A 15,239-nucleotide genomic window follows, 5' to 3' on the forward strand; every position below is an offset into this window, starting at 1 on the left:
GTCAAGTGGTCCATGTAAATGTGCGGTAGTCAAACTTTCGAACACCACGTGGCGTTGCCCCAAAGGCATTTAATAGTTTCCTTTGCTCACTCTCTCTCTCTCTCTCTCTCTCTCTCTCTCATATTGTTTTTAAATAATGAAGGATATGTATGAATTAGGTATGAGATTTCGAAAAAGAAGAAGAAAAAAATCCGACAAATAAGTTCAACTCTTACAATTCTCAGAAAATTCCAAAGAAATTACTTAGTATTTAAATATGTAATTTTGAACATCTTTATAAAGGGATAAAGTATAATCACTTGTCCGTACATTGCACGGGATACCGCTTGTCATTTTGAAAATGTTGGTTCAATTGATGTGAATTTCCCCCCCCTTGATTGGAAGAAAAATGATAAAAGAAAAGAAAAGAAAAGAGAAGAATACCTATTTGGTTCCTGTAATTGATTTCTGGTGACTCATATCAATTCCGTGTAAATAAATTTAAATTTTTTTTGTCTATTTTTGTATCCTCGGAGACCCAAGATCAAAAGCATTCAAATTGGGAGTATTTCATTAATCAAATTATTATTTTGATGCGAATATTTTGTTAAAACTGAACCCGAACTGCAACTTGTTAGGTTTTCCAAATTAAAAATGACAGCAGATTAATTGGAAATAAAAAAAATCAAGTACAATTAAACTGCCCTGATAGGTGAGGATCAATTTGGATATCCATTGGTTCGGGTGAGATTACCAATTCCAAGAGTTAAGTAGTCCAGTTTGTTATGTTGCATAAGTTGCACATAAGCCGATGCGAGTCTCGCTATTCCGACTTATGTAGGTTGTAGTTGGCCAAGAATAAAAAAGAGAGGGAATATGCTATAAAACATTTAAACATCTCACAAATACAAAAGTGACTTAACACAATTTGAAAATCAAACACACAAAAACACAAACCATGCCGTAACAGAGGAACTACTACATGATTATTAATCTGAAGGGCCTGATAAGGCATCCTTCATTATTCATACATATTTTAACTCGGTGCACGGATAGCTTAAATAACACATGTAACGTTAATTCCCTTCTTAATGACCGCCACCGCCTCCGTAATGACCGCCACCTCCGTAATGACCGCCGCCACCTCCGTAATGACCGCCGCCTCCATAATGACCGCCACCGCCTCCGTAATGACCGCCACCGCGGTGATAACCGCCGCCGCCGCCATACTTGGCATCATCAATCCCATTAGTCTGTTGATCAGCTGCACAATTGATATATATGCTTGATTAATATACTACTCTTTCTGTCCAGATTTATTTGTCCCCATTTTTGATTTATACATGTCCCAAATCGGGACGGAGGGTGTATAGTTTAGATCAAGGTGATTAGAACATATTAAAGCGCAATTAGGTCGGGTTGAAAATTGAAACTCAACGAAGACAAGGCAAGTGAGGTGGCTTGCATTGATTTGTGTTAATTAAATGGCCTAGACCAATCAATGGAACTCTTCTAACCTTTGGCAAAAAAAAAAAAACAAAAAAAACCCGTAGTATTATCCCCATCTAAATTAATTCGGAGTTGAATTAGGTTTACATCAGTACTTAAAAGAAAAAGGGTTTAGCTTGTTAAAACTAAAACTTAATTTAGCTCTCAAGCTATAAAAGCTTTAAATAGAGATCAATTGTTTTAACCACACTACACTAGCATTCCTGAATCCGTCAATCAAAGGACATAAAGGAATAATAATGATGTGATTGAACAATCTCGAAAAGTAACATCAGAATAACTACAACTCAATCTTCTAAGTGAACCTTTTCCTTAATGAACAAAATCAAGATTTTATTGAACGTTGTCCAAGAAGAGAGTAAAAAAACTAGAGGAATAAAATCAATCAATTCAGTTAAAATAAAACTCACCAGTAGTAGGAGTGGTGGTAGTCTCAGCCAAATCCCTGGCTGTCACCTCCGAGGAGATGAGAAGAGCAACGGCCAGAAAAAGGCCAAGGAAAACAATTGCTTTTGAACCCATTTCCCTCTTTTGGTATTTCCCCCTTTAGTTGGTTGGATAGACTAGTTTGGAATGAAATTGAAGTTCAATCTTGATGTCCATTTATAGGCTCGATCGGAGAGATTCAAGTGGCTGTGAGTGCAAATTAATTAAAGAGTGTTTGACAGAGTCAAAAACATTTCTTTTAGGGTAACTTGACAGAGTCAGTAAACTTACTACGTACTCTGGTTAATGAGTTGAGAAACGTGACTCCAGATGCCCCATGTAAGTGTAAGTCTGGCGCAAACCCCACCGCGTTGATAGCTCATCACATAGTATCCAAAATTAAAGGGGCGACTTTTAGGTGTTGGGCTTCGGTCTTTGGGAGTTTTTTTTGGGTTGGCATCTTGCCAATTAAGGATCTGGGTTTCGGATGGACACGTGTTGCCTTTCTTCTTGCTTTTTTTAGTCTTCATAATCACTCAAAAATTAATAAAAAAAATTTGCTGTTCACAAAAAAAAAGGGGTGGCTCTTAGATTTTACTTCAGTGGTGACAAAAACATAAATCAAAAGTTTTGTACACAGAACAATACATAAATGAACATATTTATTTTGGTTGAAATAAATTAAGCTTAAATTATTTGAGCTATATTCTCTACTTATTTGCAAATTGAATTGAATTTTTTTTCGAGGTATAGTTCATGGCGACAATATAATTTTTTTTTTGAATGATATGAAAGAAAAGAAAAAATCAAATCATATATAAAAGTACAAAATTTTGTAGCATTTTTTAGCCCAAGGTGTCCGCTCAAACCCTCAACTTGGAGTGCAGCCACGTCGACAAAATATAATATTCAATAAATATGATTATCCTCTCAAGTGGTAATGTTTTCTTTATTTTCGTAGTGCGACATATGTGATAGTTAAAAACCTATCCATGCACGTCGGTCAATGCGGGACCTTTGCCAAAAAATCTTGGTTGCCCAGAGAGACAGAGAGAGAGAGAGAGAGAGAGAGAGAGAGAGAGAGAGAGAGAGAGAGAGAGAGAGAGAGAGAGAGAGAGAGAGAGAGAGAGAGAGAGAGAGAGAGAGAGAGAGAGAGAGAGAGAGGGATTTTTTTTAGAAAAATGTTAAGGTCCATGAATATTTATTCATGATAGTGTTCATGAAACATAAATAAACGGTTCAGATGATAGTGTTCATGAAACATAAATGAATAGTTCGCTCATAACATTCATATGAACTGCTCATTTATGTTTCATGAACACTATCATGAATAATATTCATGGAGTATATTAAGCCTCTTTATTTAATCAATTAGGTAACCGGCCGATCAAGAGGGTCATGTAAATTAAGTGTTAAAGGCAATTAGGAGCAAATGGTTATGTAATCAATATGAACCAGGGACCCCTAATTGCATTCATACTTTGCCACTCCAACCCTTCTTCACGAGTGTGATCAATGGGTCCGACTTCGGCGTCTTGGTTTCAGGCGGCTTTTCTTTCTTTTGTTTGTTTGTTGTTGTCTTTTGTTTTTGTTTGTTGTTTTTTGTTTTTGTTTGGACCGATAATGTCCGCTTTTATTGTATTGTATTTTTCTTATATATAATATCTGGAATGATCTAATTTGTCAAAAATTGTGCTATATACTAATGACTTTAAACAAAACTGATGAGATTATTTTTTGGGTTTTTGGAAGAGACCAATTCAAAGTAATAAGATGAGGCATGCACAAAGATTACGACCAATAAATAATAATCAATGCGAACCACATGATCAGTGGTTTTTAAGTTTACTTATGGAGTACTTCAACTTCAATTATAGTGGCCAGGGACCCCTAATTAATATTCTAATGACTTTAAACAAGACTTTTTTTTTATTGAACTGTCGAAAACGGTGAGAGGAGCGACCAACGTAGTAACCCCTTTGGGCGTGACTATAGGAGCTCCCTATCCGCTGTAGAATGTTCGGTTCGAGCCATAGTTATTGTTCGAGAGGACAAGTCGTCACCACAGCACCACCTAGGTACAAGTGGGCATAAGTATTTACCCCCACACCCCCTTGCCGCTGGCAAGACTCGAAATCGAGTCTTACCTAGGCATGAAGGACACCCTACCTACTAGGCTACCACCGAAGTGGTGACTTTAAACAAGACTGACGAGAGTTTTTTTTCTTCTTTCTGGTTTTCAGAAGAGATCAAATCAAATAAATGAGATGAGGCACAAAGAATATCATGCTATCCCTCCCCGTACAAAATATGAGATATTGATGAAATTAACTATACAAGCACATGGGATCGATGCTGTTGTAGAAGTTTGGGCTCGATTTTGAGGTTTCGAGTGCTTCAGGATATCCCAATCTAGACGGTGGTCGCGTTTGTCCAGATGCATGGCTCAAGTCTTATTCCCCCCCGGAGACAACTGGAAATCGCGTTGGATGGAGGCCTATTTCTGTTCGGACGGTCGGGACAAAGATCGATACATACTTTATAAGGGCGTCCAGACGTACTGCATAATTTGTTTTGTGTGATCATGTATAAACAGCCTATTTAGGGTGACTCTTGTTTGTAGCTTCTCTTTATCGTTCTTGCGGACATGTGTCGATTCGAGTGAAGACCACGTACAACCCTCGTTGCGTGTATGGTCTCAGAGTATTGAGAACAATAATTCTTGAAAATTAAATTTGTGAACAAATTAGTGGATTAACGTACGTATACGTACTTACCTGCGTATTATTTTCAAACTCGAAAGAAGCAGTACACCAACTTGATAGATAAACACCAAAGAATTAAGCAGGCCACCCTCATCAAAGATCAAGCAGTCCACATCGAGTCTCTTTTTTTTTCCTAGCTGGTACCAAGTCTACCATTGACTATTTAAGATTTACTCATGCATGAGCATGGATTATTGACCAGTGTTTTGGACATGTGTGCCGTACGCTTCGCCTGCGGATTAACACACATCATCGGGAACGATTAGGGCCAGCTTTGGGCTAAGGCTCAAGAGGCCGGCGCCTTAAGCCCCTAAGAATGTGTAAAAACTAGGGCCTTCTATTATTTTGGGTACCCATTATATATGTTCAATCTTTTTGGGTATAGCAACACTAGAGGCCCATTTTAATACCCAAACCACCTATTTTACGGTTAAGAGACATAGACCCAATGGTTGGGCCCAACCTGACTTGCTCAATCAAAGGAAACAAAAAAGGAAAAAGAAAATGCAGATCACGGGCGGCTGTCTTCATGTAGAGCCCCTTGGAAAATGATCCAATGTGGTGGATTCCTATATAAGTTTTATGCATATTCTACCCTTAACAGTTCTAATCTCCTAAACACACAATAAAATGGAAAAAGATGAATTAGAGATCAAAGAAGAGAAAACAGGATCAGAAATTAGTATTTGTATGGGTTTTTTCCTTGTCGAATACATGCATTTGGCTTTGAAAAAATCATTTAACTACTTGTTATTTTATTGTCATAAATTTTATTAAGGGCCTCATTGTCTGCGTCCGTCTTAGGCCCCCAAAATCTCAGAGCCGGCCCTGCAAACGATAAAGGGTTTCACTATACGAAGCACAGACGTCGAAGAACTAAAAAAAAAAAAAAAAAGAAGCCATCCTCAAAGCACTCTCAAATCTCACATGGCTCAAACAATTGTGTAACTCCCCCAAAATAATTAAAAGAAGAAATTAAATAAGCATCCTATTTAGAAGACTTATTTAGGTGTTCATCTTAGTGATTTTGAATACTTATGTTCACATCCTCAAAAATACTTTGTTGCCCCATTATACCCAAGTTATATATTACTAATATAACAAGTATTGTGTATTAACTCTAAGGATGGAGAGATTTTTCAGTGCTGAGCGGGTATATCCTACGTGGTACCCGCTCGGTGCGTCCGAGCCATCTGATACACTTTTGGACAGATCGGATTGAAACCCTCTCTCTCCTCTTACCCTGACACTTTCTTTCTCCTTTTTTTCTCTCTAAATATGAGCCGTTCAAACACGGAATTGATGGTTCAGATGTGTGAGCGGGCACCACGTGGTACTCACTCGGTACTGAATTTTTCCCCCTAAGGATGGTATTTATGATCGCACAAAACAACGGGCTGCGTCCAGACGTCCTTACAGAATACTTATCGATTTTTGTCCAAACGGTGCGGACAGAAATGGGTCTCCGTCCTGACGCGATTTCCAGTTGCCTCTGGGAATATGACTAAATGAGTCATGCCTCCGAACAACGTGAGCACCGTCTAGACGGGATATTCCTGAAACGCTCGAAACCTGATAATCGAGCTCTCTTTGATTTCATCATGTGGATGCTCTTTCCTTTGTATTTGTTACGGTTATTTCTCTCCTTAATGAAGACTTGTAGTTGAGTTGGCTTATAGTGATTGTTGATTTAGTTGTTGGGTTTGGTTATCTCGTGAACTCTCATACAATGAATGTACGTAGTGTCCTGTGATTTGTACTTTGTACTTCATACATAATGTAATGATCTCTCCTATCGATTGGCCAAAGAAATAAAAGTGTTTCATATTGATTGGTCGTCATTTGATTAATTATTGGTCGCAATTTTTGTGCCTCATCTCGTTACTCTGATTTTTTTTTTTTTTGTCAAAATGTTAGGAGGTTCCATTGATAGGAGAAACAATACATCAAGAAGAGCAAGATCCCCACAACACAACGGGGCGAATCAAGCGCAAGGAAGAGGCCAGTAAAAAAACACCCCACTCCCACACACAAATTTTCTGGGCACAACATTTACCGCAAAAAAATTGCACAACCAAGCCAATAGAAACCCCCGAAGGGGAGGAAACAGCCCCATCAGGTGTCGGAAATTGAAAAAAACAAACGCAACAGAGAAAAACAAACCAAAACCTACAGAAACAGATTTACATTCCTAAATCCGGTCACCGAGACAGTAGATCACTGCAGCCAACACACTCCACCATCCAGCAACACCAACAGTTATCTCTGTCCCACAACAACAACCTTGTCAAGGCTCGAACAAGCGACATCCAAACGATAAGGCCGGGCCGGCCTGATAAAGCCGATAAAACTCGCACGGTAAGGAAGATTGGAAAAGAGCGCACATAGGTGGACTGCACTTGGACGATTGGCGCCATCAACGGGGAGCACCAAACTTAGGGAGGGACAGATCTGGAGAGAGAGGAGAGGAGGAGGAAAAAGAACCCCGACCGTAATCATGTCACCGAACAAACCGCCGCTCCCGTTCTGGAGGCTTATTTGCCGGAGGATCTCACCAAGCGGCCCAACAACCCGTCATAGTAGGGAGTGGACGGCTGATGATTGAGGGGTGGGGTGGGGTGAGGCGGCAGCCCCAACCCCAACCCCCCTACCAGAAAACCCTACCAGATGTTTGTAGAGAGAAGGCAGAGACATTACTTTGATTTGATCTCTTCCAAAAACCGAAAAAAAAATCTCATCGATCAGTTATGTTTAAAGTCGTTAGTACAGCACAATTAGGAGTCCCCGGCTCTAAAGTTGAAGTTGAAGTACAAGTAAACTTAAAATTGACTAATCAAGTGGTTCATATTGATTTGGTCTAGGTTATTTTGTTCGGTATGATTTGCGTCATGCTTCGTTGAGTTCGGGATTCAACAGAGGTATTACGGTAATTAAATAAAGAAGTAAACCTCAGAGTATATGCTCACTTACCTACTTATCAAGTGACTGAACAAAATTGTTTTGAAACATTCAAAACATCTTACGTAGCTAATACAAAAGTGACTTAACACAATTTGAAATCAAACATAGGAAAATACAAACCATGCCCTAACAGAGAAACTACTACATGACTATTAATTTGAAGGGCCTGATAAGATATCCTTCTTTATTCATACATATTTTAATTACTCGGTGCATGGATAGCTTAAAATAGCACCTATGATGTTAATTCCCATCTTCTTCATAACCGCCGCCTCCATATCCACCTCGGCCACCTCCATAACTGTCGCCACCTCTGTAATAAGGGCCCCTGTGATAAGGGCCTCGGTGATAACTGCCGCCACGATAATACTTGGCATCATCAACCCTATTGGTCTGTTGATCAGCTGCACAATTGATATATGCTTGATTAATAGTTTAGAGGTGATTAGAATTAAACAAGTGTGGCAACATTAATTAATTAGTTCTACCTTCGTAACCACCTCCGTATCCGCTGCCATAACCGCCACCTCCGTAATATCCACCACCTTGGTGATAACCACCACCTCTGTAATAACCACCACCATGGTGATAACCGCCGCCATGATAATACTTGGCATCATCAACCCCATTAGTCTGTTGATCAGCTGCACAATTGATATATGCTTGATTAATAGTTATATTGAGGTGATTAGAATATATTAAAGCGAAATTAGGTCGGGTTGAAAATTGAAACTCAACGAAGACAAGGCAAGTGAGGTGGCATGCATTGATTAGTCAGAGTGTTAATTAAATTAATGGGCTAGACCAATCAATATGAACTACTTGAGTTACTGTGGGAACCCATTGTGCTATGCTAATGACTATCAAATGACTTTTTTTTTTTTGAATTTTAGAAGTAAAGGACTCACCTGAAGTAGTAGAAGTGGTAGTCTCAGCCGAATCCTTGGCTGTCACCTCCGAGGTGAAGAGAAGAACAACGGCCAGGAAAAGGCCAAGGAAAACAATTGCTTTCGAACCCATTTCCCTCTTTAGTTTTTCTTTTGCTCTCTTTGGTTGGTTGGATAGACTTTGATAGGCGCGTGATATCGTAGATATAAGCGCCTAAGTAGGGCATATTAGCGTGTTAGAGGCGCGGTTTATTCCATTTTCCACTTGAAGTCGTGCTTTGTCTTGTTTTTGTGTCTTTGTTAGTTTCGCAGAAAATAAGGCGGTTCTTGCGCCAAGTTTGGATTGCGAGGCCTTGAGGCTGTGTCGGACATCGCCATGGGAAGTCGTGACGGAGGCGTGAGGCGTCGGGTGACGTGATGGACGCGTCGGGTGCCAAAAAGTGCATGCAAGCACAAAATTCTCACTAAAGTAGGCAGTAGGGCTACAGCTCAGAAGTGTAGCCCTACAGAGTGCATTAGCTGGGGAACAGAGAAACCCGTAGCCGTACAGCTATTCTTTGTAGGGCTACCGAAGGTTTTAACAGAAAAAATTGTATTTTAATTATTTTTAATTCTAGACTTTGGGGATTAATATAAATATCTCCACAGACTTTGTTTTTAGGATTCGTACTTTTGATTAGCAGCTTTCTTTTCACGTTCTTTCTTTCCAGAGCTCTTTACTTTTGAAGTTTTGTTCAAAAACACATCTTCCGGTAACTTATTTTATGTTTCGTTCTTAATTAAAGTTTCTCGTGGATCTTAATTTAGTTTTAATATCTTGTTTAAATTAGATTTCAAACATGATGGAAGTTAAGGTTTATTTTTCTTTATTTTTATTTTTAATAATGAGTGAGTAGTTTTTCTAAGGTTTGGTCGCTGGGTAAAGGCGCGCCGCAACCCAATTAGGATTCGTCTCGCAATTTTCTGCACATTAATTCAATTAAATAAATTTAGTTGGTGAAAACTATGTCCGTTGGACGATCCGAGGCATTGCCAGGGCTCATGTGAGCGGGAACGGGGGACCAAAACCTGTTCGCCGCTGTGTATGGGACCGGCAACCTTAGGATTCACATTCTTCGGGGTTTCCAATTCTCCCTAAATTTAATCATTTTTTTTAGAATTATGAAAAGCGAGCGATTCTAATTTGGTAGCATGCGCCACATTCCCTACGACCGCCCCTCTCTTTTTATTCTTTCAAGCAATCTATCAGTAGCATTAGTTAATCAATCAACTAAAAGATTAGGGGTGGCTACCTAAGAGCTAATTTTAATTCTACAACCCGAGGTTTCACAGCACACATTTCACCGTTCTTAGTGGATTCGACTCCGGTCTTACCGGGTATTGTGCTACATCGGTCTCAGCCCTACGCTTGGGGCAACCCAATTTTTAGGTCTAGGAATCGGTCAAGCAGACTTGTTTCGAATGAAATTGAAGTTCAATATCGATGTCCATTTATAGGCTCGGAGAGAGATTCCAGTGGCTGTGAGAGAGTGTTTGACAAATTCACTAACTTTTTCTTTTTGGTAATTTGACATAGTCGATAACTTTTCTGGATTGGTAACTTGACAAAGTCAGTTCTACTACTTCTCCAGGACTAGACCGAACAATGATTAATTGAGTAGAGAAACATGACTCCACATGCCCCATCATAAGTGCAAGTCCGTCGTAACCACTTCGAGATTTGAGTTCAGCGATGCCAAAAACGTAAGCGAATGTTGCTTTGGCTATGTATGAACAATTCAGTGCCGAGAGTATGATAAAAGTTGAATTACATGAAAGAAAAATCAAATTATATGTAAAACAATGATATTTTTAATGCATTTTTAATCCCAAGGTGTCCGCTTGAATCCTCAACCTATCGTGCAGCCGCCCCCGCAAAATATAACCCTTACGTATGCCCATAGAGCAAGATGGGTTCTTGGCTTCAACCTCGACTCATATGCGATAAGATCACCTCGGTTACGAATTAGTGAAGTAACGTACGTACATATTAATCTTTTTAGACAAACAAGAAATTAGAAGCAGTCCACAAACTTGATAGATACAACTACAAGAGAGAATTAAGTATCAAGTAGTCCACATCGATCGAGTCTCTTTTTGTTGATCATTGTCGCTGCAGTACCAAGTCTACCCCTCACTATTTAATTAAGACTTACGTACTCAAATGCATGTGTTGCATGCATGTAGTTGACCACGTCATTTGTACCAACTCTCAGAATATTTATCGATTTATGTCCTAATCGTCCGGACAGATATTGGCCTCTGGACAGACTCGATTTTCAGCTGCCTCTAAGTATAAGACTTGAACCGGACTGATGCGATCGACCACTGTCTGGACGGGATATGCTGAAACGCTTGAAACTTGAAAATCGAGCCCAAACTTCTACGACAACCCATGCATGTGTTTGCAGTCAATTTCATCAATATCTCATATTGTATGTGCCTCGTATTTATTTGAATTGATCTCTTCTAAAACCGGAAAAGAAAAAAACTCTAATCAGTTTTTTTTAAAGTCATTAGTATATTAGGGGTCCCTTCCGCTATAATTGAAGTTGAAGTACTCCCCAAGTAAACTTAAAAACCACTGATCAAGTGGTTCATATTGATCGGTCTAGGTCATTTGATTAATTATTGGTCGCAACTTTTGTGCCTCAGCTCATCTCATTACTTTGATTTGATCTCTTCCAAAAACCGGACAAAATATCTCAGCAGTAGTTTAAATTATAAGTCGTTAGTATAGCACAGTTAGGAGTCCCTGGCTCGATCTATAGTTGAACTTGAAGTGCACAAGTAAACTTAAAATTGACTAATCAAGTGGTTCATATTGGTTTGGTATAGGTTATTTTGTTGGGCTAAGGAAGCCTAATTCGATTTGGGTCATGCTTCGTTGAGTTGGGACACAACAGAGGTATTACGGTAACTAGCTAGTAAAGTAAAACTCAGCAATTGATGTAACTTGTGTACTTTTAATTTTTGTTCGATACATAAGGAATCTGGTGTGAGTCGTGGGATGTACTCAACAAATTGTTGGAGAGCTACATAATTACCTATGTGTCTTGCGTATTTTTTTTTTTCCTGTTCTTGATCTTATTATTCTTTGCGCATTGTGTTTTCCTTGGTTTGGCCATATTCTCAACACAGTCGACACTACGAGTCACCTCACTTGCCTTGTCACAATTGGGTTTCAATTGCAACCCGACCTTTCGGTTGAATGTGTTCTTATGGTACGTAATTGCCGCACTTGTTTGAGCATATAAATCAAACTTTGTTTGAGCTGAACAGAATAATTGGGCAGATGACGCCAATGCCGCCAAGTATATATGGAATTGGTGGTGGCGGGTGGATGCGATGCGGTGGTGGCGAAGTGGTCCAAGTGGAGGTGGGTACGGAGCTGGCTTGCAATTTTGCTTCTATATATGGTTTAAAGTACCGATTCTTTTAAGTAGTTGAAGTTAGTAGAAGTTTTTTTTGATAGGCAACAAAATTTTATGAGAAACTCGACAAAAGGTATATCGAGGGGAAGACCAATAACAGGCTACGGAGATTGAGGTACTGCAACATATACGTCTTGTAACTTTTATATATTTTGCTCGGCATACATCTTGTTACTTCAACTACTTTATGCTGAGCAAAATAAAAGTTACAAGATATACCAAAATGGTATGATTCATAATGAAAATATTAGGAAATTTATGACTGAATAGTTACGAGTTTTTAGTAAGAAATTACAAGAGGTACCAAAATGTAATGATAACTCATGAGAATGTTATGAATTCTACTGCTGAAAAGTCGCGAGGTTTTAATACAAAAGTTCAAGATGAATGTACCAAACTGTTATGATTCCTAGTGAAAATGTTTTGATATTGTTGAAAAATTATGAGGTTTGGTTAGGTTTTCCTCAGTCTTTTGCTGTTTTGCTGTCCTTTTTCGGTAGTCTTAGGTGACTTATACAGGAGTGACATTGTTCCGTTTAATTTTCGTAATCGTTTATAAAGATTAATAAAATCTTTTTGCTTGGCAAAAAAAATAAAATAAAATAATGAGGTTTGGTATAAAAGTTACACACATTACCGAAATTTAAAAAATAATGTATTTAGTCAAATAATAATTTGATTTTTTTGCACCGTTCAAAAAATCTAATGGAGATCTATAAAAAATAATATACTTCTAGTTTTTTTCGTCTATATTTGTATCCTCCGAGACCCAAGATCCAAAGCATACGTGTGACATGAGATGTCATTCGAGTTTAGAGGAGCAGAGAGCTTGATTTTGTCGGTTATTAATTATTTTCAGGAAGATTAATTAATTCGTTGCTCTAAATTAAATGGACTCGCCTCATGTTTTAATTAATTACCAATCGAAGAGGCGAGTTTAATTGGTTTATTAAGCTCACTCACCCCTACTTATCAAGGGACTGAACACAGTTGTTCTGAAAACATTCTAACATCTCACTGATACAAAAGTGATTTAACACTATTTGAAAATACAAACACTGGAAAATACAAATCATGCCATAACTGAGGAACTACATCACTATTAATCTGAAGGGCCTGATAGGATATCCTTCTTTATTCATACATATTTTAACTATTCGGCGCACAGATAGCTCAAATAGCACCAACGACGTTAATTCCTTTCTTCTTCATAACCGCCGCCCCCATATCCACCTTGGCCACCTCTGTAACTGCCGCCACCTTTGTAATACGGGCCCCTGTGGTAAGGGCCTCGGTGATAATATTCGCCGCCATGATAATACTTGGCATCATCAACCCCATTAGTCTGTTGATCAGCTGCACAATTGATATATATGCTTGATTAAGTAGTTTAATTAGAGTTGATTAGAAACAAGCGTGGTAACATTAATTAGTTGTACCTTCGTAACCGCCGCCTCCGTATCCACCTCCGTATCCGCCGCCACGACCGCCTCCATAATAACCGCCACCTCCGTAATATCCACCACCTCGGTGATAACCGCCACCTCCGTAATATCCACCACCTCGGTGATAACCACCGCCATGATAATACTTGGCATCATCAGCCCCATTAGTTTGTTGATCAGCTGCATGCACAATTGATATATGCTTGATTAATAGTTATGTCAAGGTGATTAGAACATATTAAAGCGAAATTAGGTCGGGTTGAAAATTGAAACTCAACGAAGACAAGGCAAGTGAAGAGGCTCGCATTGATTAATGACGTGAACAATCTTAGAAAGTAATATCAGAATAACTAAAACATCTTTAAGTGAACCCTTTTATCTGAGGGACAGAACCAGGATTTTATTGCATGTTATGCCATGAAGATAGGAAAAAAACTAGAGGTATGAAATCATCAATCAAATATTCAGCTAAAAAGATAAACTTACTAGGGGTAGTAGTACTAGGGGTAGTAGAAGTGGTAGTCGTCTCAGCCAAATCCCTGGCTGTCACCTCCGAGGCGAAGAGAAGAACAACGGCCAGAAAAAGGCCCAGGAAAACAATTGCTTTCGAACCCATTTCCTTCTTTAGTTTTTTTTTTCCTGCCCTCTTTAGTTGGTTGGATAGACTAGTTTGGAATGAAATTGAAGTTCAATTTTGATGTCCATTTATAGGCTCGGAGAGAGATTCCAGTGGCTGTGAGTACATGCAAATTAAAGAGTGTTTGACAAATTCACTAACTTTTTCTTTTTGGTAATTTGACAAAGTCGATAACTTTTCTGGATTGGTAACTTGACAAAGTCAGTCCTAGTTCTCCAGGACTAGACCGAACAATGATTAATTAGTCACTCTTGGGGGAAAAGCCTCCTGAAATTAAGTTGAGAAACATGACTCCACATGCCCCATCATATGTGCAAGTCCGTCGTAACCACTACGTACGTTGATAGCTCATCACAAAGTATCCAAATTTAAACGGGTGGCGTAGGATTGTCGGGAGGTATGGTGACAATCTCTTTGGGATGCTTTTATCTAGTTGTGATTAGGGATGGTAACTGGTAGGGTATATATGGATCGATGGACTCTATTCTATATATACTAAGCCGATCTCCAATTGGAGGGTCCTTCACCATCTCCATTTCCCGCCACCATAGGAGCGGGGCAGGTATCCATACCCTACCCGTTGATCTGTGTATATTGAAAAAGAAATATCGATGACTAATTACAATATAGGGCTATTGTGCAGTACTTTCAAAAATGAAAACGTTAAAAGCAAAAAATATTATAGATTTGATGATCGTTTATTCATTTTATCCCTCGTGAACTGAAGTTATGTTTACGTACATACTAGTAGAAGCCAACCACCAGCATCACCAAGATGTTAGTTCTATCATCTATGTACAAGTAAATGGAGTTCCTCGATCAAAACTAATTAGGTTCAAGTTACAATAGCCGCTTGTTGGGATTAAACATACTCTTCCGCGCCCGTAGAACACGATGGGATCTTGGGGTTATTCATACTCTCTTTCGTGCCCGTAGAGCACGATGGGTTGTCGGCTTCAACCTCGACACAGACGCGATGAGATCACCTTGATCGGGAACGAATTAGTGGAGTAACGTACGCACATATTAATTTTTTTAGACAAAAAAACAAGAAAGAAGCAGTCCACCTCTACGTACTTGATAGATACAAGAGAGAATTAAGAATCAAGTAGTCCACATCGATCGAGTCTTTTTGTTGATCATTGTCCCAGCAGTAC

At 39.0% G+C, this 15,239-nt stretch overlaps 1 protein-coding gene across 8 annotated transcripts; it reads right to left on the minus strand.

Annotated features, from left to right (window-relative positions):
* Positions 1-856: 856 nt before the first annotated feature.
* On the minus strand, positions 857-14,179 carry LOC131319083 (dormancy-associated protein 2-like). 8 transcript variants are annotated; one of them, XM_058349199.1, is made up of 3 exons: positions 13,932-14,179; positions 8,234-8,284; positions 857-1,162 (listed from the first exon to the last, which is right to left on the minus strand). In XM_058349199.1, the coding sequence occupies exons 1-3, from the start codon at positions 14,059-14,061 to the stop codon at positions 1,068-1,070; spliced, it is 276 nt and encodes a 91-aa protein (XP_058205182.1). In that variant the 5' UTR covers positions 14,062-14,179; the 3' UTR covers positions 857-1,067. The 8 variants fall into 8 exon arrangements, with proteins under 8 accessions (XP_058205182.1, XP_058205180.1, XP_058205178.1 ...); XM_058349195.1 differs by lacking the exons at positions 857-1,162; positions 8,234-8,284 and adding exons at positions 7,710-8,044; positions 13,440-13,625 and having other exon boundaries at positions 13,947-14,179; XM_058349194.1 differs by lacking the exons at positions 857-1,162; positions 8,234-8,284 and adding exons at positions 7,710-8,044; positions 13,440-13,625.
* Positions 14,180-15,239: the final 1,060 nt, after the last annotated feature.

The sequence above is a fragment of the Rhododendron vialii genome, chromosome 3a, assembly GCF_030253575.1.
Source record: "Rhododendron vialii isolate Sample 1 chromosome 3a, ASM3025357v1".
NCBI classification, from domain to species: Eukaryota; Viridiplantae; Streptophyta; class Magnoliopsida; order Ericales; family Ericaceae; genus Rhododendron; species Rhododendron vialii.

Coding starts and splice junctions, on each gene's coding strand:
- LOC131319083 (XM_058349192.1), bottom strand. CDS start 14,061: ATGGGTTCGAAAGCAATTGTTTTCCTGGGCCTTTTTCTGGCCGTTGTT. Junction 13,626..13,931: donor CCCTAGTACTACTACCCCTA/GTAAGTTTATCT, acceptor TTGTGCATGCAG/CTGATCAACAAACTAATGGG. Junction 13,357..13,439: donor CGGAGGCGGCGGTTACGAAG/GTACAACTAATT, acceptor TCAATTGTGCAG/CTGATCAACAGACTAATGGG.